General features: G+C 35.8%; 2 protein-coding genes across 19 annotated transcripts in view; one reads left to right on the top strand and one right to left on the bottom strand.

Annotated features, from left to right (window-relative positions):
* Sting (transmembrane protein sting) overlaps nt 1-1756 on the bottom strand; it is a 15017-nt gene extending 13261 nt beyond the window's left edge. For 3 of the 16 annotated variants that reach the window (XM_022084078.2, XM_022084081.2, XM_022084094.2), the window contains exon 1: nt 1408-1644. The gene's annotated coding sequence lies outside the window, so the exon portion shown is untranslated. The other 13 variants (XM_022084079.2, XM_022084082.2, XM_022084088.2 and 10 more) reach the window with 7 other exon arrangements.
* Nucleotides 1741-27272, top strand: LOC110839667 (macoilin-1). 3 transcript variants are annotated; one of them, XM_022084070.2, is made up of 14 exons: nt 1741-1958; nt 7949-8090; nt 8364-8490; nt 9789-9918; nt 10370-10436; nt 10539-10689; nt 12624-12855; nt 14504-14710; nt 16359-16517; nt 17395-17580; nt 19022-19142; nt 19225-19399; nt 22127-22376; nt 24011-27272. In XM_022084070.2, exons 1-13 carry the CDS (start codon nt 1879-1881, stop codon nt 22360-22362), a joined length of 2013 nt encoding a protein of 670 aa, XP_021939762.1. In that variant the 5' UTR covers nt 1741-1878; the 3' UTR covers nt 22363-22376; nt 24011-27272. The 3 variants fall into 3 exon arrangements, with proteins under 3 accessions (XP_021939762.1, XP_021939763.1, XP_021939761.1); XM_022084071.2 differs by having other exon boundaries at nt 12624-12846; nt 22127-27272; XM_022084069.2 differs by having other exon boundaries at nt 22127-27272.

Genomic DNA, 27272 nt, shown 5'->3' with positions numbered 1-27272 from the left:
TCAATTATTTCATTCCTCCTAGGTCAAAATAACTTCCTGAGAACCATGTTTTCAAACACTTGTAATCTATGTTCTTCCTTCAAGGTAAGAGATCATGTTTCACAACCATACAAGACAGGTAAAATTATTGTTTTATATATATCTTGATCTTCAGTATTTTGGATAGTGAACAAGATCATCACCCTGATGCCAGAGGCAGTATGACCTGTGAAACGTTGGTAAACATCTACCAGACTACACAGTACAACAACCAAGAAGACAGAAATCTTCATACTAACCGCTGTGAAAACCTCAAATCATACAAGATGATAACAGTTTTTGCATTGAATAAAAATAAGCATTCCCCAAATGTATTCTACTCCTAAATTTGTCATAAATCTCATTTATAATTGTTACTGTTGTTCCCAGATACTTAAATTTTGAAACATTTTCAAATGATGTATGATCCACAAGCTTCTGACTCTTGATTAAGGTATAATCCATATCTGGTATGGTTATATCTACTAATGGATGATACATCTATTACACCAATGCAGGACCAGTCGGCAGTCCACAGCACATGCTCAAGCACCACATTTACACCCCTCACCCACATAAACATGTATGTGATATTTTTTTATTTAGAATGGTCTGATACACAATCCTTTATCACCAATATCAAAAGTTAATATGCTTATCATAATGTACTAGGCAACAACAGAAATATTACAACTTTCTTAATTCCCATTAAAGATGATGATCTAGAAACAATTATAGAAAAGCTATAGTTACATTTTTATATAAAAACCAGAAAACAGGATGAAGTCTTAAGAAGTTCTGAAAAATCCCTTATAAGTGACACAATGTGCAAGGACTTGGCAACAGTAATAAAATGAAAAGAACCAAGTTAGAAGATACATCGCATGTAATCTACACAATATGTTATCATCAGCTTGCTCAAAAATTCAATGATTGTGGTGTTCTGATGGAACTGAATTTGAATCACCTGAGAAATTATCAGAGCTTCCAGATGTTGCACTGCTGTTAAACACTTTGAGATGTTGTTCTCATAGAATCTTTTGAATCATTTTATGAGTTTCAAGCATCTCTTTCTAAAACAGCTGTTAGAGCTGTAGTGCTACATTTAGTCCAAATGCATGATACACTTTGTTGCATTCTTGTGCAGAAACTGCTTTTAATGTCTGTGCAGCATTTTGTAACGTTAATGGTGCTAGAACAGTTTCTCTAATTTCTGAGATTTTGATTTTGGTTAAGAACAAGAGTCAGATTTCATTCACTGAAGCATATGCTCATAGCATATTCACAGACAACTGTATGTCTGTAAATAACTAGAATAAACAGCAATAACCTACCACAAAACATGTCAACATCAATGTTGACAATCTACAAAATGACAAATGAAACTACCTTCACTGCTTTTCTGCTGTACTAAGAACACACGGAGAATGAGTATTAAATAGTAGTAGCGTAATTTTCTGGCACCTGACTCCAGCTTCCCACGTATTAGCTATTGCAAGTAAACTACTGATAATATTCATATTATCTACGTTATTACGTATATGCACAGATAATACAAACTCAATGCTACAAAATTTATATGGAGTATGAGATTCAAATATATGTACCGCAGATTTTCTAGTTCGTATCCAGCGCATTCCTGAACACTTCGTACGCTCAGTATCAACAGTACTGTAAGCTCTTTTATCGTAGAACTCGGTATCCAAATTACAGACCAAAGCTTACGATTTAACCGGCAGTGCTTGAGACGGATGACAACAAAAGAGTTTGATATATAGGAGATACTGAAGATAAGTTGAATTGGAATATATTACGTTGATTTGGTAACATTATATTAGAGTGGTGAAAGTGACAAAGAATATGAAGAGAAGAAATGCCGAATGTGGCAAGCTCCGGAGGCCGTTAAAGCGAAACAAAATTACTGAAGGATTTTACGGAAGGTAAGAGCATTCGCCATATGTTTATCAAAATGGCTGACTTATTACAGGTTAAGCAGAGAAAATGCCTTCTGTTTACATCAAGCATTGAATAAATTCCGTTATCCAAATAAAAATTGTGTAATTTGAGAAGCGTACATAATTTTGGTGACCTATATATCTTGGCTGTAATAGCCGTATGCTAACTGTATGTGTTGCTGAGAAGAGAGCGTTTACTCAACTCCAATAGTTTTATAGTTTCCTAATTTATTTAATGAGTCTGTGTCTTCGGATAATGTTTTTGTAATGTGTGAAGCACACATCTAAAAGTGTGTTATCGGGCCATATTCTGATCACAAGTATCAAAGTAGGCAGCACTTCAGCATTTGGAATTTTCAAATTTAGTGTTGTTCTCAGCTCATTGCCCTAGTAGGGAGAAGGGGCATAGTTAACTTTGGAATTTCCAGTTACAGATCAACATGTTTATAGAATAATCCTTATATAACTCTGAAAATGCCAGTGATATATTAGAATCTTTGCAAAATAATTCCATACTCAACATAACTAGATAGTTTATATATCAATGTAAACATCGTTGCATGTATCAGAATGCCTTTTTAATCATTGTTATAAATGAAACATTAATTGTAGGTCAAAGAGAATTGCACAAAGCATGCACAGACTTCAGACAAAGTGCTTATTGCGTCTAGATTTGCTAGTTTTTGTATTTCATTTTACAAGTCTGTAGACTGTTCCATGTTTACACTCTTCATTGGTTAATTTAATTGCTGTGTGGGATATTGTGATCTCATACATGTGATACAGATGCTGTATGTCTAGTGGATGCTACCTGGAAAGTTAAAAAAATATACGGATGCCCACAAATGTACTCTGAATCAGCCCTTTTTTATTGTGGTGCTATGATTTGTTTTTAAAGTTTATAATTCCAGTTTATTTGTGTCAGGTCTTGATGCAGTATTCTTACATGACAAACAGGCCTACAGCTTCGTTTCCTAGGCAGTTGCCAAATGTTTTATGCCATTCATTTATTACAGTTATGTGCTTAAATTTTTCTTGAAGTCCAGTGGTAACTATATCACTTGCTTTAATAGTCAGTAGTGCTGCATTTTTTCCACAAAACAGTGATTATATCCTTAAACAGCATCAACCAATTAGTCTTTATAATTGAGATGTGTTGTGTCTTCTTTGTGATAAGGACTGACTTTGTAGAGAACATTTTGATGAGCTTTGGCTTCCAGAGGTTAATGGGAGCAACTTTTCTACATACAAATAAAGAAATGGAGCCCCTATTTATCCAAATTGTCTGTTACAGCAAAGAAAATGAATTAGCCCTTTCCAGTCCATTATGTATGTGTAAATGAATTGTATTAGTCTGGTCTAGAGTAATTTAAATAAAATCATTATTACTTGGCATTTCAAAGAACTTGTTATTTAATTTTCTCATGTAATCATTGTCATTGCTGATTTCTATCTCATTTACTTCTGTAACTATATCCTCACTTTCCACCTTTTAGCCCTTGTGTGTTAGAACATAACAGAGATTTGCAGTTAGCAACATGAACTAACATGGCCATTGCTAGGATAACAGCATGCAGTTGTTTCATTTCAAGGTAATTTCCAATTGACAAATGCAAGTTCTTCAGTAGCAAACTTCAAATAATTTTTATGGACACTGATAAATTTATTTTGTTTTATTTTGTTTGTAGTTTATTTAATGACAATTTCAGTATCTGGACTGTATAGTGTTAAATGAGAGAATGACAATAATGAATTGGAAAGGTCGTGGAAGGAAATGGTCTTGATTTAATTTAAGGTACCGTCCTGTCATTTGCCTGGAGGGAATGAGGAAAACCACAAAAAAAAACCTCAGTTAGGATAGCCATTCTTCAGGCCAAGGTTTGAACCTGGGACATCTCAAATAAGATGCAGGAGAGCTAAGCACTCAAATGTGACATTTGGTTGCACTGATGGATGGTAGGAGTCTTCTGAAAAGAGCAGAAGATCATAGCAAAGATGCTTATTGAGTTATACTTTACATTGGATCTAGTTGAATAAAATGTGTTGTTCAGTTTATCTTGACATTGGACTAGAAAAGGTTAAAGTATAATTGTATATAAGTGTAATTGTACATATTTACAAAATAGTACCTCATTACTTATGTTTACTTTGCTTGCACAATGTCCTCTCATATTCACCAGCAGACATTTGTAGATTTACTAGCATAGTGAAAAATATTGTATAATTTTACAGCATGATGCCACTTATGCATTTTGTGGTGTTCTGCTGTATTTCCAGTAGTGGCACATGGTCACCGTATTGTGAAGTTGTTCCACAATAACTTCTTTTTATATTTGAGAGGTCTTACTTCATGTTTTTGAAAGAGCCCTCCATATTCATCCAAATAGTGCCATGTATATTTCCTCATGAAAAATTTGCTTTTTGCTGCCAGCTGCTAGTGCATCAGAAAGACTGTTGCAGAATCAGAGAATAAGTTTGTCTCAATGTAGGATGATACATATTCTACTGATGCTGGATCATGCTAGTTTTGGATTATTACATGTAACTTGGAATACATGGTTTCCATCATAATATTTCTAAAAATAAGAACTTATACAAACTGGCAGAACTCTGCATGTGATGACTGTATCATATACTACATATGATACTAGATTGTGGAAAATTAATCATGGGAAACTGAATCATGCATTTGTGTACTCATTATTTCAACCCAGCTCTGCCCAGGGCAGGAAAGTGACAGGCTTGAACAATAAAAAACTCAATTACCCCATGTTATGTGTGAATAGAGACATAATATGAAACACCAGGTCTCATACCCATGTGGGAAATGAGGTAGAATTCAAATTTTATAAATCTTTAATCTTTAATTTTTAGATAGAAGATGTGAAGACAAAAAATTCTGCAGCTGCATGGTTGCAAACATTCCCCAAATTTAATATGGAACATGTGTTACAGAATATGATGTATACTATATACAATTTATAGACCTGTAGTTGGACCGTCCTGGTTGAAAACGAGCTTGAACTTGAATTTTGAGCATAGTTAATATATGTTACTTATGTCTGCCATTTTATTTCTGAGTATGCTAAAGTAATTAAAATGCTTTGGGGTTAATTATCTTAGGTGTGTGCCAAAATTAGTTGCACTTTTGAAGGATTGCAATTGATAACATACAGAAATGAAGTGCCCTGCTGACATGATCGTACTTCATAAAATCTAGTGGTTTGGTACAGTGGTAATAAATTTATAAGGTACCTAGTTTGAATCCTAAGTTTGGATGTTCCTTCAAATTGACCATAGTTATTTACATACTTTCCATGTCATCAGTTCTGACAGAAATATATCCATTATTCCAATCTAAAATCCTGTTGAATATTTTCTTTAGTGCTTGCCTAAAATAAGGTGAGTGCTGAACAAAAATGTGTATGTAATGGCATTATGTACACAGTACCTAGTGGTCAAGTAAATAATACTATTAGTCATTAGTACATATATTCTGTATGAAATCCTGTCACCCCCCCCCCCCCCCCACCACCACCACCACCACCACCACCACCACCCCAGCAGTACTCCATGATTGTCCTTTGAAGTTAACTTTGATCTACATTTATCTGTTTGGGGGGGGGGGGGGCAGGAGAAGAAATAAAGTTCCAGTCACGAATGAAAATTGAAATAAATGTTGATAACCAAACCATTCTTTTGTAATAACCAAGTCTATGGTGAAGGGCCTTTGTTGAGAATACAATAGGCACAGATGGTTAAGTAGAAATGCCCTTGGTTTTACAGACATTAGTACAATCAATCATTTAATTGTGGGCTGGAATAAAGGGTTTTCTCACTATTGTGTTCGTGAAGCCCTCCTTTGTACCTGATCTTAGGTACATTGAATTTAGTCTACACCTCAAACCATATTTCTGTAGGATTAATTATTGTACTATACTACTGTATATGTCTGTGTTTCCAAAGATGGTCTCTTCCCTTGACATTTTTCGACCAAATTTTCCTTAATGTAATCAGCCTAACAGTATTAGGTGAAGAGTACAGATTGTGAAGCTCTTGTCCATCCTCTTGTTCTTTTCACTTCCTTAGGATCAAATTCTTCTCAGCACTCTGTTCTCAGATACCCTTGTTTCTTCTTTTACAATGAAACAGCCATTTAATGGAGAAATTGGCAAATTGTCACATATGTACAAACATCATATGACGTGGCTGGTGATGGTAACAGTTTTGACTCTTGATATGTTGTGAAGTTTTAAGAAAAATGATGTCTAACTTCACATCATGATGTAAATTACAGTCACAGAAGCCCTCTGTAGAGTGACAATGTATAAATGAAAACATATTGATGTTTATGTTTGTCTTTTGGATTGTAAGGTCATGTAGACTTACAGGTAGATACCTGTATTTCAGGGGAACATACTGCCTCTACTTTAAGTATGTTCCTCCAAAATGTTGGTATATCCTTACAAGTATACATAGCTTTACAACCCAGGAGGCCAAGATCAGCATCTTCACCTGCCCGAGAACTAATACATCTCTCATGATCATTATAAAACTTGGTTCCTTTTATTTTTTTTCTCATAAGTGTCGGAAAGTTTGGTCCTGTACTTATGGAAGGCCTGGGAAATGTGGGTATAGGGGAACAAATCAAATTAAGTGTCAAGGGATAATGGTTTCTTTCATTTTATATTTCAGTCACCAAGGACAAATTTCAAACGAACTAACTGTGCTATTGTTGATTTTGCTTTTGAGAGTGGACAGTTTGTCATTTCTGCGTATATGTAACAGATACAAAAATGGAATGCAAAACTCAAATTCTCTTCGTATATCATTTGAAGTCATTTTGGTGATGATCATGATTGCTCATCACTACTTCATCTCAAACTCTCAATAAATTCCAGTGGTTCATCTCACTGCTTGTAAAAATGAATACAGTTAATGAAATATATTCATAGTAGAAGAATGTGATATTATTATTATTAAGTGTTCTGTCTTACGACAGGTCCATTGCTCTGCCCAAAAAGAGCTCTCCAGTTGTCCCTATTCTCGGCTTCTCGCTTTAATTCCTGGAACGTCATCTTCTTTCCTTGTTTAAGGTCGTCGGTTAGCTGTATCAATCTTCTTCCTAGTCCTCTCTTTCCTTCAACCTGGCCTTCGGTGATATCACTCATTAATCCATTCCTTCTCATAATATGTCCCAGCCAGTTAGCTTTCCTTCGTGTAATCGCCTGCAGAATGCTTCTTTGCTCGTTGACTCTCCTCAATACTTCTTCGTTGGTCACTCGATCCGTCCACCTGATCTTCTCTATTCTTCTCCAACACCACATTTCGAAACTCTCCAGGTATTTCTGTTCCTTCTTCCTGAGTGTCCAAGTCTCTGCTCCATACAGCGCGACACTCCATACGTAACACTTCACTAGTTTCTTCTTCATCTCCAAGCCCAACTTGCTAGTGAGAAGTATCCTCTTCTTGACGAAAGCTGCCTTGGCCATGGCTATCCTTGCTTTTACTTCCTTGGTGCATAGGGCGTCCGTCGTGACTATGCTGCCCAAGTACTTGAAATGCTCCACATTCTCCATCTGTTGGTTTCCAATTACAACGTTCAATGGTTCTGCTCTCGGTGCTATCCTCATTACCTTTGATTTTTCAATGTTGATTTCCATTCCATACTCTCTACCTGTTTCCACTAACTTGTCCATCATGTTCTGTAATTCCTCCTCTTCCTTCGCCAATACTACTAAGTCGTCTGCATACTTCACAGTCTTTATCACTCTTCCTCCAATTTTGAAGTCTCCTGTTCCCTCCAGAGCTTCCTTGGCAAGCCATTCCCCGTACAGGTTAAAAAGAATTGGTGATAAGCAGCATCCCTGTCTTACACCTCTACCTATCTCAACGCTGTCAACGCTGATATAATCATATAATGCTGTTTTTGTGTGTTTATTATTATTATTTTGAATGTATATATTTGGTTTCAGTACTTTACTCTACCTGAAGTTTCTAGTATTATGGGCCCTGGTGTTACTTGCTGATTTTATCCTGGAGTTTCGATTTGAATTCCTGTGGCCATTTTGGCTACTACTTCGAAGCGTGTACGATTCTTTCAAATATCAGGGCTTGGTGAGTATCTTGAAGAAGTGCTAGATCCTTTCACTGTTAGGGGGAAAAGAAACCCTCATTTAGCTGTATGTGTTTTTATTTACCTTGTCAGATATTTAATTATTTATTAATTTGGCATGGATTTTCTGGAAACAGGTATTGATATTACACTACTTTTACTATACATTTATGTGGCTCAAATTATTTTTATGTAACAGAGAAGGGATTAGCCAAGTTTGAAATGTAAATTAAAAAGTGTTATGGCATATATAAAATGTAGTACTTTCTTTGCAGGCCTTCTCAGTTTTCTTTATTTGCATCGCTCTCACATCAGATATGATCTGTTTTTTCTTCATCCCAGTCCAGTGGCTCTTCTTTGCAGCCAGCACGTATGTTTGGGTGCAGTATGTCTGGCACACAGGTAACATCTTATTATATTTACTGACTGTCCAAACTGACTCTGGAGCCCACCCAGTTTCTTATCCAGTGGGTACTGGGATCCTTTACCGGGGATAAAGCATGGCTGGGTCCTGATGCTGACCACTCACCCCATCTAGTGCTGTGGTTAAGAATGAGTAGGAGCTATACCTCCTCTCTCCCCCAAGCGCTTACGTGGCATATAGCAGGACAGCTTTACTTACTTTTTACTGATTCTGTTAATAGGTTTTGTAATAGAAAGTTGAATTGAAATGATTATTTAAAAGATTCTGTTTACATTTTTGTATTACATTATTATTTGGCAGATGGAAGGAAAAGAGCATTTTTAAGAATAAATTAGTTCATGAAACATCAGTTTTGGGTTTCCCAATGATAAGTACAAGGTAATTTAATGTGTTTGTTATGAAGCCTAAGATGAGGAGATGTGGTGATCTACCATTTTGGTACAGACTGAAGAAGTGTGAATATAATTTCCTAGCATGGAGAATGTTCCAGCAATAAAATTAAAAGTCAACTTTTTTTTTATCAGCATGCCTTAAAGATTTACTATAATCAGAAGAATCAGGGTTAAACTAGAAGTGAATTATGATATCATTTTATTATGAGATTGTAACTTTGAATGTGAGTACATATATATCTGGTCAGATCACACTTTCTTGTTTCCGACAGTTTGTTCTAAGACACATTGCATAACAGGTGTGTTTTTTGTGTTCTTCGTAGTTCTAAAGATTGTGATGTCCTGTCATCTTCTTGCTTCCAATTTAATCATTCCAGAGCCCATACATCTAGTATAAAACATAGTCTGATAATCTGTTTAGATTATATTTAGGACACCATCTTTATTTTCTTGAGAGGAGAACTAAGTATCCTTGTTACACATTGTTAATTATATAAAAACCTATTGATCTGGTAAAAACTGTTAATGCAAAAAGTCTATATTTCTTGTCCTAAGGCAAGAAAGAATCTGACTTTCAACCAAAGTCTTAGACAGTCTGTAGCTTCTCATTCATCTCTTTCTGAAATTTGCATTCACAGACTCTTTGACAAGTGATAAGTATTTTCAGTCACCCACTTTATTTATTCCATCCATGAATGTAGCCAAATCATTGCCTCCAGAATCCACGTGTTAGCTACAGGCAAGTGAATGTCTGCTGTGTCTTACAATTTGATTGCATATATCTTTTTCTTATTGATTCAGTCTTATTTTAAGTTTCCTCTCATTATTTTATAATACAACCCAGAAATGAGTTATTGTTTATATTAATTTATATTTTGTTTCAGAAAAAGGTGTTTGCCTTCCTACTATCATCCTGTGGTTACTGTTTGTATACATAGAAGCAGCAGTTAGATTACGTGACCTGCGGCATCTTCCATTTCATTTGGACTTGTGTAGGCCATTTGCAGCTCATTGGTCAGTATGGGGATTTATTAATGTTACATATTATTTTATGTGTAAAGTACTAGCATTTCAAAACAAAGCTTTAAACTCTGTTAGAACCCAGTAAAGGCGCCAAAGTGGGATATGGAGAATCTTTTATATGAGTAATTTTACCATCTATACCATACTCCTGTTGTTGAAGAAGTTAAAGTGGTTATAATTGACTGGATGTGTCTGTCAGGACTCGAAGTACAAAGTAGATATATTGTTTTTGTTTGCAAATGTCTTGGAAAGTAAACATTTGGAATACTGGGATGGAGATGGTAGGGTAACATTAAAATTGATCTTGGGAAAGCAGGTTGTAAGGATGTGAACTAACTGAATTGTGTTATTATCATGTCCAGTGTGTGCTTTCAACAGAGATGCTTTTTAATATTAAGACCTGTTATAAAAAAGAAAATAATTATTTTATTTTACTTTTCAGTATTGGCTATCCAGTAGTCACATTGGGCTTTGGATTTAAAAGTTATGTAGGGTACAGAATGCGTCAGGTATGTATTGTAACTTTATATTAATTACTTTTAATTTGAAACAAATTGTATGTGGAAGTGATTAGAAGCAACAGTAATTTACAGTTGAATATGTGTTTCCAGAGAAAGCAAAAAGATGTATCAAAAGAGAATGAATTTTATATGCAGCTTCTACAGCAAGCATTGCCATTAGAACAGCAGCAAACACAGCAGCCATTGCCTCAGCAACAGCAGCAACAGTCCTGTCAAAATACTAGTCCAGAAAAAAGTAGAGGTAAAACATTCATTTGTTACAATAGACAACTTTATGATTCACAGATTGGTAAAACAATATCAGGATTTCCAAGAATCATTATTGTTTCATATTGTACTGTTAAAATTTGTTATGAGCTCATCTAAATATGTATTTACAGTATAAAGATTAATGATTTTATGTGGTATTAACTCTAAAAGAGACATCATAATCACCGATATTGAACATTGGCAATTAAAATTTATGAACCAGAGCATATGAAAAGAACTGCATGATTAGAAATCTCTTAAATTGTCGTGTTGGTGTATAACAGAAGGACAGTTGATTATATTTGACTTTTGTAAATTGTATTACACAGGATGGGCCAGTATAAACTGTCCAGAAATATGATATCACCTCTGAGTGCACGTATGCATGACACATACTTTGGTTCAAGTCAGAGTTGTTGTATTCTTGTGCTCCTTGTTGAGCGAAGTAGTACGAAATATGCAGTGAATGTATCTCAAAGCCTTATTTGTTGTGGGACAGTTTTTGTTTGCGTGGAAAAAGCCAGCTTGGGACACCAAATTTTAAAGTTGTTTGAGAAATATATGAACTTATGTTCATAAAATGACTACCAGCAAAGTGTAAAAGTTTTAATTATGTCATGCTAGTGGAATTTGTTTGAGAACACAACAATCTTGACAAGGCAGTGTTATGATGTATACAAGGAGGGCAGCCATTGATATACTGCAGGTTATTCAAGGGTCCCTAATTTCTAAAGGAAACAAATCCTTCTGTCCTTCAGACTTGGGAAATTAAACTTTAGATACATGTGGAAACTTGTAAAGAGAGCAATTTTATGATCCCATACCTAGAAATATACAGAAACTATGGGAAACAACACACATTTCTTGCACCTCATACCATACACATACTCTAAAGGATATTTGAAAATCTTCACTAACTTTATGACTTTATTTTAATAGCTCTTGCCTTAAGCATATCCTGTGAGGTCATTTCATAGTGTAAGATTGATTATTGAGGTAATAAAGAGTTCAGATGAATATCATCTATCATAATCATGGGGGAATATGTCTTAATTATATACTTCATAATTTACTCAGAAGTTTAATAGAAAATTATGATGAAACTAGGCAAACATTTGATTTCCCATTAGCTGGAAGGATGCTCTATATTTCACTGTAACTTTTACTTGGTCATATTGCTTAATACTAACTGGAATGTGCAGACTGGCTGATCTGTAGTTTACATTGTTATGTCCTTAATGGATTATGATGTTCAAATTCTGTTAATAATGCCATGTCTAGCATGCAGATCTCTTCCTGTATTTACAATTTGAGACCACAACATATGAAACAGTTTAAATTTGGAAACTATACATTGATGTTAATTATATGACATAAAAAAATGGAAACATAGAAATACTGGATCTGCTTGTCAAAGTGTATCACAATTATACCTTTTCCCCCAGCCCCAGAAAGAAAGACTAAAACAGTTTTGTTATATATGAGTAAGGAAATGAATGAGGTCCATGTAGGTAATGTTGCAGATGTATTATGTACTTATGGTGAGTTCATGTTAAGAGTGTAGTTGAAATGCTTTCAGTTTAAATCACCTTTATGAATATAGTTTTACTTATTTATTGGATCACACTGTACAGTGCATTATTGATTACCCATTTGAGTATCATCTCTGTACAGTTTCGTGATTTAGTCTTTATTACTTCAAATTTAATGACAGCCTTTAAAATTGATCCTTCTCAAATTCACATGTACTTTGAACCAACCCTCTCATTGTGTTGGTTCTGACTTATATATATTTTCTATTATTTGTGCTTCTTTTCTTCTCCATTAACCTATGTAATCAAGAGTTTAGTGCATTTAAAATGTAGTAAAACCAAGTTTTCTGTAAAGTGATGTGTGTGTTCTGATAAGAAAATATTTTTTTACTAGGTGTGTCTTCTGTAGAAGTAGGAATCTCAAATGGAGTTGTGCACAACACAGCTCCAGTACCTCAGACCTCCACCACAAAAAATAATCACAGAAAATCCCTGGACAAGGGGGAACGAGACAAATGTGTGGAGGCTGAAGTTAAATCTTCATCTGAGAAACCTGTCAAATACTCACATACCAATGGCACCATTCACACAGAACTTGAGTTCATCGAGAGGGTGGGGTACGTAAAGTATGTGAACTTGTTGCCTTTATCCAGGTTTGTACAGTACATGTTCCTATCAGAGTAAGAAACAATGAAGACAGATTTGTTCACTTCACGTTGTTAGTAACTATGCCTGTTATTTGATCATAACTCAATAAGATGATGTTTAATACAGTTTTGTTTACTCCTTTTACATAGTTTAGTTTGTCCCGCTACATGCCGTAAAGGTGCTTGGGGTGAGTGGAGGTATAGCTCCTCTCTTTCTTGACCTCGGCACTAGATGGGGGTGAGTGGTCGGCATCACGCCTCGGCTGGTTTTACCCCCGGAAAAGGACCCCGGTACCCATTGTAGAGGAGGCTGGGTAGGCCCCAGAGCCGGTCTGGACGCAGAGGCTAGAGGAAAAATCCTCTGCCCCTGTCGGGGATCGAACCCTGGCTGTCCAGCCCATAGCTAGTCACTATACTGACTGAGCTATCCCGGCTCCAACTCCTTTTACATGGATTATCTAAAATTTGCAAGTTCAAAAATAAGAAGAAAAGAAAATTGCAAAAATAATTATTTTATTGAACAAATAACTTACTATCTTGTTCATTTGCCTAAGTAATATACTTTTATATAGTGTCACAGTTACTGATTGCTGTTTAATTCCATTGTGTGAAAACTAGTTTTACCAGCTCCAAAAGAGTGTCTTCCACATGTCATTTGTTTTTTGTTACACTTTAACACATACATTTGCTATCTGTCTCAGTTCTCTGAAACAGAAGTTATAGTACAGTAATACATAAATGCTTTCATTTTAATTTTCCCCCTGCTGATCACTTAAAGGCATGCACAGTTTTGAGTTAATCAAAGTGTAAGGTTACTGGTCTAAATCCTACTTTGAGTATCCATGTTTGTATTTATTTATCAGTGATTTATTTACCTGCACACCTCTCCACTGTTCTGTGATTCTGCCATGAGTCATCACACACATACAAAACAAACTAGGAAAGTGTACTCCATACTGGAATATACAGAAATTCCTCATGTGTTCTTTACCTTGCATATTTAGAAGCATTATATCAGCTCTCCCTACAACATACGTTTTCCATTCCATTATTTTCTAACCATAGGTAATAAACTGCTCTGATCAGGTACATCCTGCAAAAACCATAGTTTCATCTTTGCTGTGAACTATTATATATTATGTTTTACTATTAAAGCATTCAGAAGTGAGCCCTTGTGAATAGCCAACTAAAATATGTTGACTACTTTTAGCTATGTATAACACAACAATTTTTTCAGTGTTGTATGAATATGAGATGGTTATTTGTTTTTGACATAGCAAATATGAATAAATATCAACTTGATCTGGGTAGCTGTGGTATGTTTGTGTGTTTTTGCACCATTGAAATTCCTTTTCCAAGGTATCATGTTGAGGAAACAAAAGTACGATTTTGTTCACTTGATTGATTTTTGGTTCATTTAAATATGCTATGTAATCTGCATAGGTTTATGGCACGGAATGGTGTGGAAGACACCATTCTGGCATTTTTTGGACATATTGAGGAAAGTCATAAAATAATTATACAATTATTCCTGTCTTCCAGGTTGAGACTCAAGCCTGTGAATTCCCAGATGTGAAGCAGACAGGTAACTTCTATATCTAAATTTTCATTAAGTATTTTGTTGCAGGTCAGTTAATGACTTTGACGAAAATGAAGTCGAAAAAGATAAAAGTGTGAAAGGGTCTGTTCAGCCTTTGAAGAGCAACTCTTCCAGCAAATGGAGTAACAATCAGGCACGTGAGATTGCAGTCAACACACAACGTGAAAGGAAAAACAAAGCAAACAGAGAAAATGCAGAGAGTACAATTCATCATAAAGATGAATACTGCTTAAGGTAAAACACTGCTGTTTATTTTTGGTATCATAATTGACTTTTCTACCTTTTCTACCTTGTTTGTTCAATTACAGAAAATTATCAATCATGCAACAGATAATTCCCTCGCCTGCTTCTTTACAGTAATGATTTATGGTGGTTGTACAGAATTTTGGTTGGAATCTTCTTCACAATGAAATGTTCTTGTTTCAATCATCAGCTTTTCAGCGAAATTGGCGGCTGAGTCAAGTTCTGCTCTTTGTGAGTGGCCAATCAGCACAAAGAAGGTCTGTTGGTAAGCAGCTAGACCTCAGTCTGTTCAAAAACCGCGTGATAGAAGTATCAGCAACCACACTGCATTGTTGCAAGTTCTCATGTGTTCTTTGCATAGTGATGTAACCGTTCACTCGAAACCAGTGTTCCACGATGCTACATCTGGCACCACTGTATGTTGTTTCCTCACTTTCTTGCCCTCCACTTCCTACCTTTATTTCCTACCAAGGCACAGTACATGTGATTGGTGCACGCTTCAGCCGCCAATTCCGCTGAAAACTGTTATACAGTGAAACCTCTATCCATCGTTCCCGGAACTATCGTTTTCCCGGATGCATCGTCCGTTTTGTTCGGTCCCGAATACATCCCATATAAAATAATGTTACATTTTCCCGCTTCTATCGTTCCTCGAACTATCGTTTTATCGCATCGATCGTTCAAAAATCTTAGTCCCGGCCAACAATTTTCCCGCAATGATCGTTTCTGAGAATTTAAAATGCTGGGTTTTGAGATAAATTAATACCGAAAGACGCATAATGTTTTTGGAATACTCAGTAGCGGTAACCTGTTTTGTCGCCCAACCAGCACAGATTCTTTTGGAATGAGGGGTCAGCGGTGCAAGGGTGATAGTTGGAGTGAATGGCGGTGCCCATTGTCAGAAATTTTACGATTTTAATTTGGGTGCACTCATATTTCGTTCCAGCGATGCCAGATGGCATGTGCAGTGTGAATTTCTTCACAAATGCTTTTATTACAAGTACAAAGGAAAGGCTGGCGGCACTTTTCATTCTTCTAGTTCATCTCGTTTCCAGCGGTTCAGGGTCTTCTACAGCTACGTTTCGTTGAGTTCGGCAGTAATAGTATTTCCATTCTTCCTGTTATTGTCCGCAAAGGGGGTTGGAGTGGTGAGGAAGAAGAAGACGACGACGAATGCGAGCCCGAAGCTTTGCCGAGTTTTGCCGAAGCGCACGCTGCATTGGCGAAAGTGAAGTCGTTCTTTTATGCGCTTAATATTAGTGAACGTGACGAGGAAAACATTTTGAACGTGGAAAGTGCTCTGTTTGGTCTAAAACGTAAAGTTTCGACAAACCAGTTGTCCATTAAAGACTTTTTTGGTAAAAAGAACTAACTTTGAAAGAGAAACATTGTTTTTTTAAAATTTTTAATGCTTTCCCGCATCTATCGTTTTCCCGCATTCATCGTTTTTATTTCCCACCCCCGCCGAAAACGATGCATCGAGGTTTCACTGTAGTTGCAAAGAAAGTGATATCGTTTTGTTAAACAATAAAGCGAAATCCATTTGCAAATTAAGCCAGGTGATGAACACTAAGGATGATTGTGATTAATCTGAAGGCTAAAGCTACTACTGCTTTAATAATAATTGGTCTGATTTTAGACTGGAAGCTGATGTTAAGAGACTAAAGACTGATCTTCAGTCCAGTAGACAACTGGAGCAGGATCTCCATAGTCAAATAAATACATTGATCTCTAGTGAGAAGAGTATTAAAAGTGAGCTGGCCCAGTTGCAACAGGATAATGATGATCTACAATCGAAGTAAGTAGTGTGTAATATGTGGTAAAAGTGAAAAAGACAAGAAGTGCATTGTTTTGCTCTTGACTCTAGTAGTCTTGATCACACCACAAAAGTTTCTTGTCAAAAATAATATATCAAGGTCAAAAGGGATAAAAAATTGAGATGTTGCTCGTTTATATGATAGAGCCTTCTTTCCTTCAGCATTTCATGAGGTTTTCTGTCTTCACTAGCTTCAAGTCACATAAAGCATGCATATTTCATAACTTACTCTCATGGTTTTGCAAAACTTGAATTTATTCACAAAATAATATATATTCTTTGGACTTCAAAGTATGCTTGACATTGACAACTTCCCTTTTTGGCAGTTTATTGATTATATAACCATGAACTTCTGAGGATAATTAACAGTATAATCTACATTCCAAAAATTATCATGCACAATTGCCCACATGTGCATGGTTGTCTTTCTAGCCAAGATGAAGAGTGTTTATACAAGCTCAGAAGTGAAAATGAAGAATAATCTGTGAGAAATCTTGAACATTCTTGACAATATCAAATTATCTGATGTAATTCCCAGAATATCATAAGAATCTAATTTAAAATTTATATACATATATCACTTATTTTATGTACTTGCTCCTTCATGATCATGTTGTCATGCTTTCTTTTCCCCCACTCATACATAAAAGAGTGTAGACCAAAGGTGGAAACCCCAATCTTTACAGCATGCATTAACATTGATAGTGGCATAACACTGTTGTCATTTTGTGAAAACGTGGACCTCTTTTTTAAAGATAAAATATTGCGTATCGCATAAAATTTTGATAGTAACTTCCGAGTAGTCATAATGTTCAAATAGTCCTGCAAGTGAAAGACACTTATTGAATTGCTTATACAGGCTGCATGGTCTAGTGATTGCTCGTCAAATGGACAAACAGACCATTTCTCAGCTGGAACGCCGTTTGCAAGATGAACGTCGCTTGCGAAGTTCCTGTGAAGCACAATTGGCTGCCGAACGAAAGGCCAAGAAATCAGAGGAGGCTGCAGCAACACGAGCTATTGCCATGGCGGCTGCTGTAAACAAGTAAGTGCAGAACAAGAATTGAGCTAGGAAGATCACATATCATCAGTTCTTTTTACTATTTAGAAAAAATGTATTGTCTATCCAGTATGTAAGACTTGGAGGGTAGCCTTGAATTTGCTGGAAGATGAATATTGTTTGTCCTCCGTGAAGATTTGTCATGGATTACTAAAAAGTGTTCTGTTAGGAAACTGAAGTTATGAAAGAATTTGATAGATTTGTTTGACAAAATTAAAGCCATGTTCAAAGGAGACTTGAGTATTGATCATTGGAATGTCAGAATTTTATGTAGCTTAACAGCTTTGCAGTTCTTAGAGAATATTTCATATTTTAGAAATTCATAATTTATGGTAAGGAGTTGTCAGCCCCTTGCATAATCCCCAAGCTTTCTTCAGGTGGGCCACTGCATGGTCTACCTCCTTAGCCTTGTGTATTCTGCCACTAGTTGACATTCTTTCAAAATCACTGACATTTCAGAGGTCCTTGCTGCCTCCATTGTCAGGTTTGTAGAATGTTCCATGGGCTGTGATACGTCCACTTTCCACATACAGGACACTGATCAGCTACAAATATATCCTTTTTCTGCTCCTGATGAGTTAAGGTTTTTTTACTACTTTTGTGTATAGGAAAGCAAATGATAGAAAAGTAAGAAGTAAACATAAAATAATTCGAAGATTTCTGTCTTCTGGGTTGTTGCGCTGTGTAGTCTGGCCTATGTTAACCACCGTTTCAGAGGTCATACTGCCTCTGACATCGCCCTGATGACGGAGGCAGTATGACCTACTCACAGCTGTGAAAACCTACTCACAGCTGTGAAAACCTCAAATCTTACATAAAATAATTTATCTTTCATGTATGGCTTTAAATTTGAGTGTGTGTTAAAGGAATGACAGTGGGAGTTTCCTGTCCTCTATAACTTAACATGCTATCCCATACAGATTCTCTGTCATTATCACCACTCTCTACCTGTTCATCATTATCATCATGTTACTAATATTTCATTTAACATAAATAATGCATAGAAGTTTCACTGCCATTGTCAAAGTGTAAGAATTTGTTTTAAATTGCTATTATTGAACTATCTGCCAGTTGTTTCTGTGACAGCACAAGTGATATATTTCTACTACTAATGTCTACCATGATATCAACTCAGGATCCAAGTGCACAGTTTGTTAGATCTTGAGACAGCCTTACATTCAGTATATCAAAGCAAGCATGGATACCTGTTCTGGGATTTTGGTTTTAAACAGCTGAGTTTTGTATTTCAGTGCATATTAAATACTTATAAAATAGTTTGAAAAATTAACTGTTCAAAGGACACTGAAATTTAGAGGCATTACTAACATCTTGAATATGTGACATGACATGCAGGCCTGCCTTATTGAGTGTGTTAGATAATGTTGAAGGACTACAATAATTTTTTTCTAAAATTTTATTGTTATAGAAATGAGTGCACAGAAAGTTGTCGAGCCAGGCGACGTGACCTGGAAACAGAGGGTAAACAGCTACGACGGGAACTGAAACTTAAAGACGACAGGTACCTGGCTGCCGAAAGAGAGATGCAGGTGAATTTCAGATTCCTGTCAACATTATAATTGGTTGAATAGTAAATATTTTTCTGTATTATTACTGTTTACATATTTACAGAGCCTGAGACAGTATAAAGAAAGCCATAATGAGACAGAAATATTGATGTCAGCTCTGTCTGCTATGCAAGACAAGAATGCTCATCTAGAAAACAGCCTCAGTGCAGAGACCCGCATCAAACTTGATCTCTTCTCTGCTCTGGGTGAAGCCAAGCGCCAACTAGAAATAAGAGAGAGTAAGTTATACCATATACTGTTCACATTAATCTTTTGAATACAGTGAAACCTTGATGCATCGTTTTCGGCGGGGGTGGGAAATAAAAATGATGAATGCGGGAAAATGATAGATGCGGGAAAGCATTAAAAATTTAAAAAAAAACAATGTTTCTCTTTCAAAGTTACTTCTTTTTACCAAAAAAGTCTTTAGTGGACAACTGGTTTGTCGAAACTTTACGTTTTAGACCAAACAGAGCACTTTCCACGTTCAAAATGTTTTCCTCGTCACGTTCACTAATATTAAGCGCATAAAAGAACGACTTCACTTTCGCCAATGCAGCGTGTGCTTCGGCAAAACTCGGCAAAGCTTCGGGCTCGCATTCGTTGTCTTCCTCTTCCTCACCACTCCAACCCCCTTTGCAGACAATAACAGGAAGAATGGAAATACTATTACTGCCGAACTCAACGAAACGTAGCTGTAGAAGACCCTGAACCGCTGGAAACGAGATGAACCAGAAGAATGAAAAGTGCCGCCAGCCTTTCCTTTGTACTTGTAATAAAAGCATTTGTGAAGAAATTCACACTGCACATGCCATCTGGCATCGCTGGAACGAAATATGAGTGCACCCTAATTAAAATCGTAAAATTTCTGACAATGAGCACCGCCATTCACTCCAACTATCACCCTTGCACCGCTGACCCTCATTCCAAAAGAATGTGCTGGTTGGGCGATATAACAGGTTACCGCTACTGAGTATTCCAAAAACATTATGCGTCTTTCGGTATTAATTTATCTCAAAACCCAGCATTTTAATTTCTCAGAAACGATCATTGCGGGAAAATTGTGGGCTGGGACTAAGATTTTTGAACGATCGATGTGATAAAACGATAGTTCGAGGAACGATAGAAGCGGGAAAATGTAACATTATTTTATATGGGATGTATTCGGGACCGAACAAAACGGACGATGCATCCGGGAAAACGATAGTTCCGGGAACGATGGATAGAGGTTTCACTGTATTATACTTATTTGCATCTTATGATGTTATGAACATGAAATTAATAGAAATTTCAAATTTATGAAGTTTTTTTTTTTGTCATGAGAATGACCCATTGAAATCAGTGGTAAATTTAAAATAATTTATGAGTCATATTTGTTATATCTAATTCCAGAATAATAGGAAAAGCTGTAAAAGGACAGATCCTCATTTCTAGTTTTACTCTGGCAGCGATATTTCTACAAAAAATTCAGCTACAGTGACAATCTTTGTTGGTCCTCTACATACTGCTATAACCACCTAGGCAGAGAGAGGCTAAACAGAGGTGTAGCAGTTTGTGTCTGAAATAATTTAATTCAGAAACAGTAACAGCAAGAACTCTTACCCACTTTCCTACGTGAGCGATTAAATGCGAGCGGTGTGAGTTGCGTGGGTGAAGCGGAAATATCAAACTGGCTGTTCATGTGGCGCTGTCCTAGGTTCCAGCGAAGCGGTCAGGAGAGGGAAGCGGCCAAAGTCTGAGATCAAATATTTTGATATTTTCGCGCGAGTCGCTGCGCTGGCCAGAAAGCTCTGACCTTGCAGTATAGGGAAGGTGCATGCTCAGGAAGGCCATGTGCTACTATTGTGGTCTCTCACATAGGACACAACAAGCGATTCCCCGCTTCATATGACACCCCATGCTGCTTATGCAGCTCGGGTAGCTCGCTCGTTATCGCTTACGTAGGACATTGCCTTATGCAGACTGTACCTATTCTAATATGTCTGGCTGCTTTGGTGTTTACACTCAACAACTTATACATACCACCAGTCACCATGTTAGTAGTTAGAAGCATGAATTTAATTCTACAACACCAGAGCTGTCACATACTTTTCTTCCATTACTTCAACTTTTTCTGTTTTGACCTGTCATTATATTGTCCTGATCTCATACTTTATTTCACTTGGATAGAAGCAATCTTCACCTGCAAATTGTCTGAACATGACCACTGTTGTCATTTACTATAGAAATAATTGCACACTCATGCACTAGACCAGCATTTCTCAACGTATGGTACGCGTTCCACTGGTGGTACGCAAGCCAATGTTGAATGGTATGAAAATTATGTAGGAAAATCAGAATATAATATTAACATAAATAAGTTTTCCCTGAATGCACTTGGTTAGTGGTACATTTAATGTGTTAAATTAGAATTAGTGGTGTGCCAGCAAAAAAGGATGAGAACCCCTGCTGTATAGGATTGCCAGGCCAGGTCACTTTGTCTAAAATGCAGACTGAGAAAAAGCTCATATAAAATGTTATTTTAAAGCTAAATTTGACATTGGGATAACATGCCGTAGTGAAGTAAGGTATTTTAATATTCTTCTTCCTAAGACGTTTCTGTGTGAGTGGGTCATCTGACAACACAGCCTCTCCATGTTTCTCTCTCTACCCACAACTGCTCCTCAGTTTCTTTCCATATTCTTTCTTTTTCTGTTTCACATGTTTTTTTATCCTGTTGTTCCCACCTTGATTTTGGTCTCACTTTCAGGTGTTCTCTTGTTCAAAACATTATTTGGGGTTCTCTGTCCATTCATAAAGCATTCTTAAAGTATAAAGTAAAGTATGGTGTATTATAAGCCTTTCATTGAAGTATAGAAAATGCTTCCATTTCATTACAGCAATATGTGATGCTAGAAAGTAATTAAGAAAATATTGTCAACAGTGAAGACTGTATATATATGTGTGTGTTTATTTGAAATTTTCAGGTTTAATTCGGACACAAGAAAAGGAAATTGAAGAATTGAAGAGTAAAATAGCACAGGTGTTAGCAGTGATGCCCACAGACACATTTTGTCCTGGTCCAACAAACAGTAGTGGGATGTCAAAGCTGCGACTGCCTGAGATCCCAAGCCCCTGCCCTGGTTGTACTGTGTCCAATCTTGACCCTAACGCTACTGTGTATACCCCTAAGGGAAGTCTCGTAGCATCTACAGAGGCCTGAATTATTCTTGCAAGGCAAGTGGAACAACCTGAACGCATTGTACGAGAGAGGAGAAGAGTAAAATGTAGTATTCTGTACAGCAACAAAAGTGATTATGTCAGTCACTTTCCCATGACAATGCTTTCTTCTTATCATGGTAAAACTTGTTTGACACTGTTTTCATGTCTGCTCTTTTCCTTATGTTTGGAAAGTTTGACAAATTTACCTTTCATTTGAAAGGTTAGCATGTCACTTTTTGTATTCTGTATTGCTGTTTGCCAAACTTCATACAGTGTTACAGTCTGCAACCCAGACATCAAAGGAGCACCCAATTTATGTTGCCTGTACTAGCGGGCTTCCTTACCACACATTTGTTCAGCCTTGGAATATGCCAAAGTAAAATCTGTTTTACATAATTAACCACATTGCCTTCCATTTTTCAAAATGTCCAGTACACTTTGTAACTTATTTACGCTTCATGTGATACTGTCTGTGGATCAGTGTCTAACTGCAGGGTAATGACTGTTGAATGAGTACAGTATGAATGCTTCAGATATTTATTTCTTGTACTTTATTTATAGTAACTGGTGACTCAATTTAAGATTCTCCTTGGAAAATGAAAGTTGTGTGCTGATCCACATTGAGTATCACAGTGAACATGGAGTACAGCTTCTCATTTTTGAAGTGCCGAACAGATAACTGAGTTTAGCATATTCATTTAATTGTAATTTTTCTGGCTGTGCCAAGTCATTGCATTCAGTGCATAGTTCCATGTGTTCAGTTACTTAGATGTGTTCTCATAGGATATGTGTACTATCTTGATGAAACAAAATCTGAAGATCTTTGGGCTGGAATTACTGGCTATGTAATTTGCTTAATGAATTTTGATTAAGTGTATTAATTTATTAACAGCTGGATTGGTTTCAGTGCCTCACTCCCCATATTTATTCTCTTCTCCCTTCTCTTGACTAACTATGATGTAGCTCTCAAAAGAGTGTGAGGAACAGGAAATGGGCAGAGAGCACTGATCAGTTGCAGAGTTGTCATTTACTTCTTTCCACATCATAGACTGGAAGAAACAACAGAATGAATCTGACATATTTTGACAGGTTCATAAAGGAATTTGTTATACATGTTAGTGCCCACTTTTTGTTTCAGAGACATTGTCGTTAATGTATACAACTTTTAAAGTAAAATGTTCTTGTTTTGGTGTATCATGCTGGAAGTTGTCTGTTGCAGAAATGGATATAAAAGTGGCAAAATAGCTGAGTAGGTGGTTTTGTTTAATTTTATATACTCATAAAAGAGTACACTGTGATAATTGTATATATCACATCCAAAACTGTCTGATGACAAAAATTAAGTTTTAATTTTAAAAAGGAGTACTGAAAATCTAGAAATAATTTTCCCTTGAGTATGCTGGGCATTATTTTCTAATCACTGACATCAAAAATTGTGATTAGTTGAAATTAGGAAAACTTAAACATGGTGAGATTTGCAGTTTTGATGTGGTTATCATATTACAGGCAAGTTGTACATGTAGAATGTGTGTTCATATTGAATAATACAGCATTTAGTCAAGTTTGAAGTGGTTACTTGCCTGATCCGTCTGTTCAAAATGTGGTAATCCATAAATTTACATGTTTATTATTATTGATGCCTTTCTTAGATTTGTAGTTTAGAAGTCAGAAGAACTGCCATACCATTTTTTGTGATGGAATCCAGTGAGGTTGGCAAGTCACACTGTTCCTGCCCAAACCTGCAATCTTCATCACTTCACAGTAGCTACAAGTAATGCCTGCTTGTCTTCACTACTGCAGTAATACTGCATCAGGATATGATCTTTGTTTTGACCCAGTAGGGGCGCTAGCTTCCGTGTTTAATTTCTTCCATGATGTTTGTAAGTTAGCAGTGTCTTCTGTAAGTCGCTGTGATTTAAATACTCTTGGTTTATTGCGTCTTCAGTTGCATTAAATCCAACTGAAGTCAGGTAAAATTGTGTAAGGGACTGTCTTTTTATTGTATGATACAGCATGTAAATATTTAATTATAAGTATTAAAATTCTTTCTCCATTCTATATTTAAAAGAGCACAAAGGTACTGTAATCAACTTCAACATTTCTATGGATTTTTTTTTTTTGTATGCATGTGTGTCTCAGTTACTGAATTAGAAATATGCATTTAGGTGAGTGTCCAGGTTAGTTACTTGGAGCTACCCAGCTTTAAAGTACTTAATTAATTATTGGTTTATCATTCATGATAAATTAAAGTACCTTGATCTATTACTGTTGCTTGCAGTGTTAAGAATTCATAAAATCACTTTCATGCACAAAGTCATAATATCGCAGCAGTTATAGGAAAGAATTCAGTATTTTATATATTTTGATAGTGTGCACGCTGCTTTCCAAAAGCATAGAGAGTACAATTTTGATTTAATATTTTAAATTGTTAAACAGTTTAATTTTATTAGAAATGTTTTGTAGAAGAATATTAAAAATGTTTCTATTCTTAACAAATTTTCTCACGTTCTTTTAGTTTTCTTCTGCTAAGTACTGAAATTAGTGTTGTAAGTTTTTGTTTTTTCTTTCTGCAATGTAGTTTAGTTCATTGGTTTTGTGTGTGAATTTTGGTTGTGTTCTGTGAATGTTCTACATGAATATATTGATTTGTATTTTACATCTTATGGCATCATTGTAATCTGTCATGATGCTTATATTATAGCTTGGTCTTAAATTGCTGTTGTTATTGCAGATAAAACTTATGATCTCGAAATAAAAGCACAATGTTCTTGTTTATGACAGATGTTTATTCCTTGTTCGTATGTTTGCTAGTCTCTACTGGGTCATTTTTGGACATTGTTGCCATTTGTATTTGAATCAGAGGGATTGGTCATATTGCACACATCTTTGTTCTTATATGCTCGATGTTTTGTCAAATGCTTTGCATATTTAAGTACTAAGAGAAAGAAATTTCTGTTGATATTTTTATTACAAAAACGACAATTGATTTGTTGTTTGCTTGATTAAAGAAAGGAAGAAGATTTGGGTGTGAATACCCTTTTTTTAATACAGTTGTGAAGTGTGCATACCAAATTGGGTAATTTAATGTTGTGAATATTTGTTTCTTACCGTAGGCATGTGCATGATGAAAATGTGATAAACTATAACAAGGCACTTTTTAGCAGACTTTCTTTTGGACCTGTAGATCCAACATTGTTATTCTAAAGCCAAGTAAAACTGTAACCTAAGTAATAAATCTGCAAGTATTAACAGTAGCAAATACTGCTTCTGTAGATAAAATTGTATTTTTCATATGAAAGAATGGTAACAAAATGTGGAAGAGATTTCTTCCATAATAACCACATTAAGTAATGTTTGCACCAATTGTTAGCAGTCTGAGTAACCAACAGAAATGTTTAAAATGTAAGTTTTCATATTCCAAAGATTTGCAACATTTACATTAGACACATACTATTCAATTGGAAGCATTTGTTTAGACAAGTGTAATAGTATTTATTTTTCATAATGAAGCCAATGATGTTTTCCAACTTTAAGATACATCTATTTCATGATGGAAATAGTGTTCCTGAGATGATACATATTTCAGGAAACAGGCTTGTCAGAACATAATAAAAATTTTCTGTTTTAGGAAAGTGGGAGTATAGACTGCCAGGAAAATTATTTCCCAAGTATCTGAATACTTGATAAACTTGAGATTCATCACCTACAATTTTATTTGCAAAATGTCACACATTATGTAGAAAAATCAATTTGGGAATGAAACTATGTACATGTTTGCTGGTTCATTACTGAAGTTACTTTGAAATTATTTGGGCATAAATTAGAAAGATATATATGTGCTTATTGGTTTAAAGTTTAATTAGTTATAATTCATGACCTTATTTTTTTGTGTATCACAAACTGTAGCTACACTGACTTCACCATTATGGTCTGTAATTTATTTGTGTGATACTGTTTTAACCCCTTTCACATCATCATCCTGCACATACCTAAAAACATAATTTCCATTGGTTATGTATGCAGTAATCAGTGGTCACATTGAAAGATTATTATTTCAATACATGATTGCAAGTGCTTACACAATACCATGCATAAGTCATAGGAACAATGCTATAAGAAGTGTGAATTTATGAAATATGCAGTCTCATGTAATCTGAAAGGCATCTGGCAAGGCTCTGCACTGTTTTTAAATTCAGTATCATACTAAGTTATTGTGGTTATGGATATGGTACAAATAATATACTTGTAGTTTGCTGTGAATTCGCAGTAAATGAATGTTGGAGCACAGAACATTGAACATAAATAAATGGATGTGAAAAGTTGCTAGAGATTGTATCTTAAACTTTGTGTTTGTATCAGTCTTCAACATTTGAATCTTACATGAAGTAAAGCATTTGTCAGTAGTTTTTAACACAGGTAGCTTTTTTCAGCTTATTTTAAAATTTGTAGTTGATGTTAGAATCTGTATTCTTTACAGTTTTTCTTAACGGTTTAAAACTGCAACACAGCTGATGAGGACTTAACCCATACCTGAAAACATGTAATTGAATTCTAACAAATGAAACAAAACTATACAGCATTGGAGGGGGGCTGCTGGTCTTGCCCAGACAGCCAGTATTGCCTGCAAACCTGTTGCCATATTTTGTACGTGGGAATTTTATACTCTCCATGTTGCCATTTTCATGCATTTTTGTATTATGGTGGGAAGGTCTGTGAGCAATTGTGGATTTCAAATGTGAGAAATATGCAGGGAATGCTGGTAATGGGGCAGCAACTCAATATTTGTGACCAGCAAAATAATATTTTGATGTTTGGAGATATTCTGCTCTCTATATGTGTCAAGTCAAAGAAAATAAAAAAAATGAACAAAACGTCTGTGGGGCCACGAGTACCCAGAAATCGCATCATAAA

Source organism: Zootermopsis nevadensis, unplaced genomic scaffold (assembly GCF_977971745.1).
Source record: "Zootermopsis nevadensis isolate Lab colony 2312 unplaced genomic scaffold, Znev_1.0 Znev_ptg000030l, whole genome shotgun sequence".
NCBI lineage: Eukaryota > Metazoa > Arthropoda > Insecta > Blattodea > Termopsidae > Zootermopsis > Zootermopsis nevadensis.
This window is presented reverse-complemented; position numbering and strand designations above follow the sequence as displayed.

Coding starts and splice junctions, on each gene's coding strand:
- LOC110839667 (XM_022084070.2), top strand. CDS start 1,879: ATGAAGAGAAGAAATGCCGAATGTGGCAAGCTCCGGAGGCCGTTAAAG. Junction 8,091..8,363: donor CTTTCAAATATCAGGGCTTG/GTGAGTATCTTG, acceptor CTTTCTTTGCAG/GCCTTCTCAGTTTTCTTTAT. Junction 10,690..12,623: donor TAGTCCAGAAAAAAGTAGAG/GTAAAACATTCA, acceptor TTTTTTTACTAG/GTGTGTCTTCTGTAGAAGTA.